Here is a 2,573-nt window from a genome sequence, read left to right as displayed (position 1 = left end):
ATCCTGATGCAGCAGGTGCCATCCAGCCACCTAGCGGCATATCATAACACCGCAAACAGTTCTGTCCGTTAATTTCTCAGCTGACATCCTCCAGCGGCATATCATACAGCCGGGAAAAGTTACTTTTTACATTGGGATCTAAAGATGAAATCACCTCTACAAGCAGCAGTATATGATGATTTTGGAGTGAGAATGGGCTGGAGTGCCCTCAAGTTCCATTTTATCGGAAATAAGGCAGACATCTCTACGGCTGATATCTCTATAATCCACACCAAAACAATCTATACTGATAATTAGCACTACAGTCAAGAAGAAAAATATGTGTTTTTTTTATATTAGAGTGAATATATAATAATCATAGTCATTTCTGTATGTTTATGAATCCAACTTCTAAATGTTTATGCGAAATGTCACTATCACTGTCATACAGCATGATGTGGAAGAGTGTCACGTTTTGTCATGAAACCTTGTGTTGTTGCTTCATACCTGCCACTGTTATGACACTGTGGTCTCTTTTTATCACTCTAACAGACAGTGAAAGTCCAGGGCAACGACATCTCACACAAGCTGCAGATCTCCAGAGTCAGCAAGAGCGACGAAGGACTGTACGAATGCCGGGTGACACGAGCTAACTACGGAGAGATTGTGGAGTACAAAGCCCAAGCCTGGCTGAAGGTCAACGCCACGGCCAGGCCACGACGACCACTGCTGCCTCCCAAGAAAAGCTCCCCGCTGCACCTGACTGACAAGAAACCGAGAAAGTCCAGCTCGCCTCTGGGTCAGGACAGCATGAGTTCAGATCAGAGGGTGGCCTCCACCTCCACCTCTCACACATCCTCCAATACAGCTAAACACAACCCCGGCTCAGGTAAGGCCCTGGGGGAGGGTTACATAAGTCTTGTGTAGTGAGAGTTTTTACCAGCAGCGTATCGTCTGGTCTGCAACCTGTCTGATGTGTTTGATGTGTTCATGAGTCACCTACCTGAATACGAGTTGTTTGGTTGAGATCCAGAACAACCAACATCAGACATTGACATGGATTCTGTAGCAGTCAAGTGTAAAATGACAACTTCAAAAACAGACCTGCCTTACAAAAAGGCAGTCTGAAAGAGACCAATGCATGCGTTATTCACTCTAATGATTAACCCTGCAGCTCCAAGAGCATCTAATCTCCAGTGCCTGGTGGCTCTGAACAGCTGTGTGGAGTGTATGAGTCTCACTGAACTGTCAGTGCAGATTTTGCGAAACAAGAGTACGAGCAGGAAAATGTAATGTGAGAGCCAGAATTCCGTTGGCCAAGGACTTGATGAGTCTTTTGCATTGATCAACAGCCCTATCAGCCTCTGTAAAAAGCAAATTGTAGCGTAACCTTTGGTCACGACTTGCACCAAATAGCTTAAATGCTTTATATTTTACCATCTGCTTATTCACAAAGCTGGTAGACAAATGTGAATGTTGACATCTTGCCATGCTAAAGGCTCTCTACCAGGATGGTTGTATGGTTTTCTTGTTGGGCTGTACAGTTCAAGAAACAGACCTGCTTCACAAAAAAGTGGGCATTCACTGTTATAATTAACCCTGTGGTCCAAGAGCGTGTAATGCCTGGTGGCTCTGAGCAGTTTTGTATAGAGTATCAGTCTCACAGAACTATCAGAACAGATTTTGCAGAACAACATTACAAATAGGAAAATATCATATGAGAGCCAGAATTTGGAGAAGTTGGCCAAGTGCTTGATAAGTCTTTTGCATTGATCAATGACCCTGTCAACCTCCCTGAGAGGCAAAGTGTAGCATAACCTTTTGTCACAACTTGCACCATGTAGCAAAGCTGGTAGTCCATCCAATCTTCCTGATGAGATCGTGATATGATTTTGAGACAGTGGTGTACAGTTCTGGGTGCACAGAATGCTATGAGCTTTTCCTCGATCACTTATGGCTTTCGGGTAATGTCATACTGTCATGTGACTGGTTGCACATTAAAAAGGTCATGACAAGCATCAAAGGGCAGAGGTGAATCTGACTGAACTTTGAGCGCAGCTGCAGTCTTTGAGAGGCTTCAGAAGGACTGTCTCCGGAATTCCATATCTGTTTCAATCAGTGTTGCAGTACTCAAGATCAGTCTTAGTCTCAAGACCACTTTTTGAAGGTCTTGATCTAGTCTCAATCTCATCTCAGACTCAGTCATCTTTTAACTCAGTCTTAGGGTGTATACAGCGGCAGATCAGAAACAGTTCATATCTGTATAAATGTCACAACATAACGGCAGAGGCATAATATACAGCTGATATGATGAAACATACTCACTAGTGATGTACAACTTACACAAATATGACAATAACCAACAAAAACCAACAGAACAGACACATTATCAGCACTGACAAAAAAAGTGATATTTGCTTTTTGGAACATTAAACAGCAAACTATTAACTGCAAACTGGAAACAGGCATGATGGGGAATGTGGGCGTTGCTACAGTACTTAAATACACTAAATGAGTGTGACAGCGTGTACTTTAATGTTATTTTTGGAAGGCTAAATGCCATCATTGAAGCCATCATTTGTATTGAAGCTGAA

General features: G+C 42.9%; 1 protein-coding gene across 1 annotated transcript; it reads left to right on the top strand.

Annotated features, from left to right (window-relative positions):
- Positions 1-531: 531 nt before the first annotated feature.
- On the top strand, positions 532-868 carry LOC121964214 (V-set and transmembrane domain-containing protein 2A-like; the record flags this gene model as incomplete). Its single annotated transcript, XM_042514428.1, has 1 exon — positions 532-868. A coding segment is annotated over one exon (337 nt), but the record flags the coding sequence as incomplete, so codon positions are not given.
- Positions 869-2,573: the final 1,705 nt, after the last annotated feature.

Source organism: Plectropomus leopardus, unplaced genomic scaffold (genome assembly GCF_008729295.1).
Source record: "Plectropomus leopardus isolate mb unplaced genomic scaffold, YSFRI_Pleo_2.0 unplaced_scaffold14582, whole genome shotgun sequence".
Classification (NCBI taxonomy): Eukaryota; Metazoa; Chordata; class Actinopteri; order Perciformes; family Serranidae; genus Plectropomus; species Plectropomus leopardus.
Note: the sequence above shows the minus strand (reverse complement) of the source record. Positions and strands in the feature narration are given on the sequence as shown.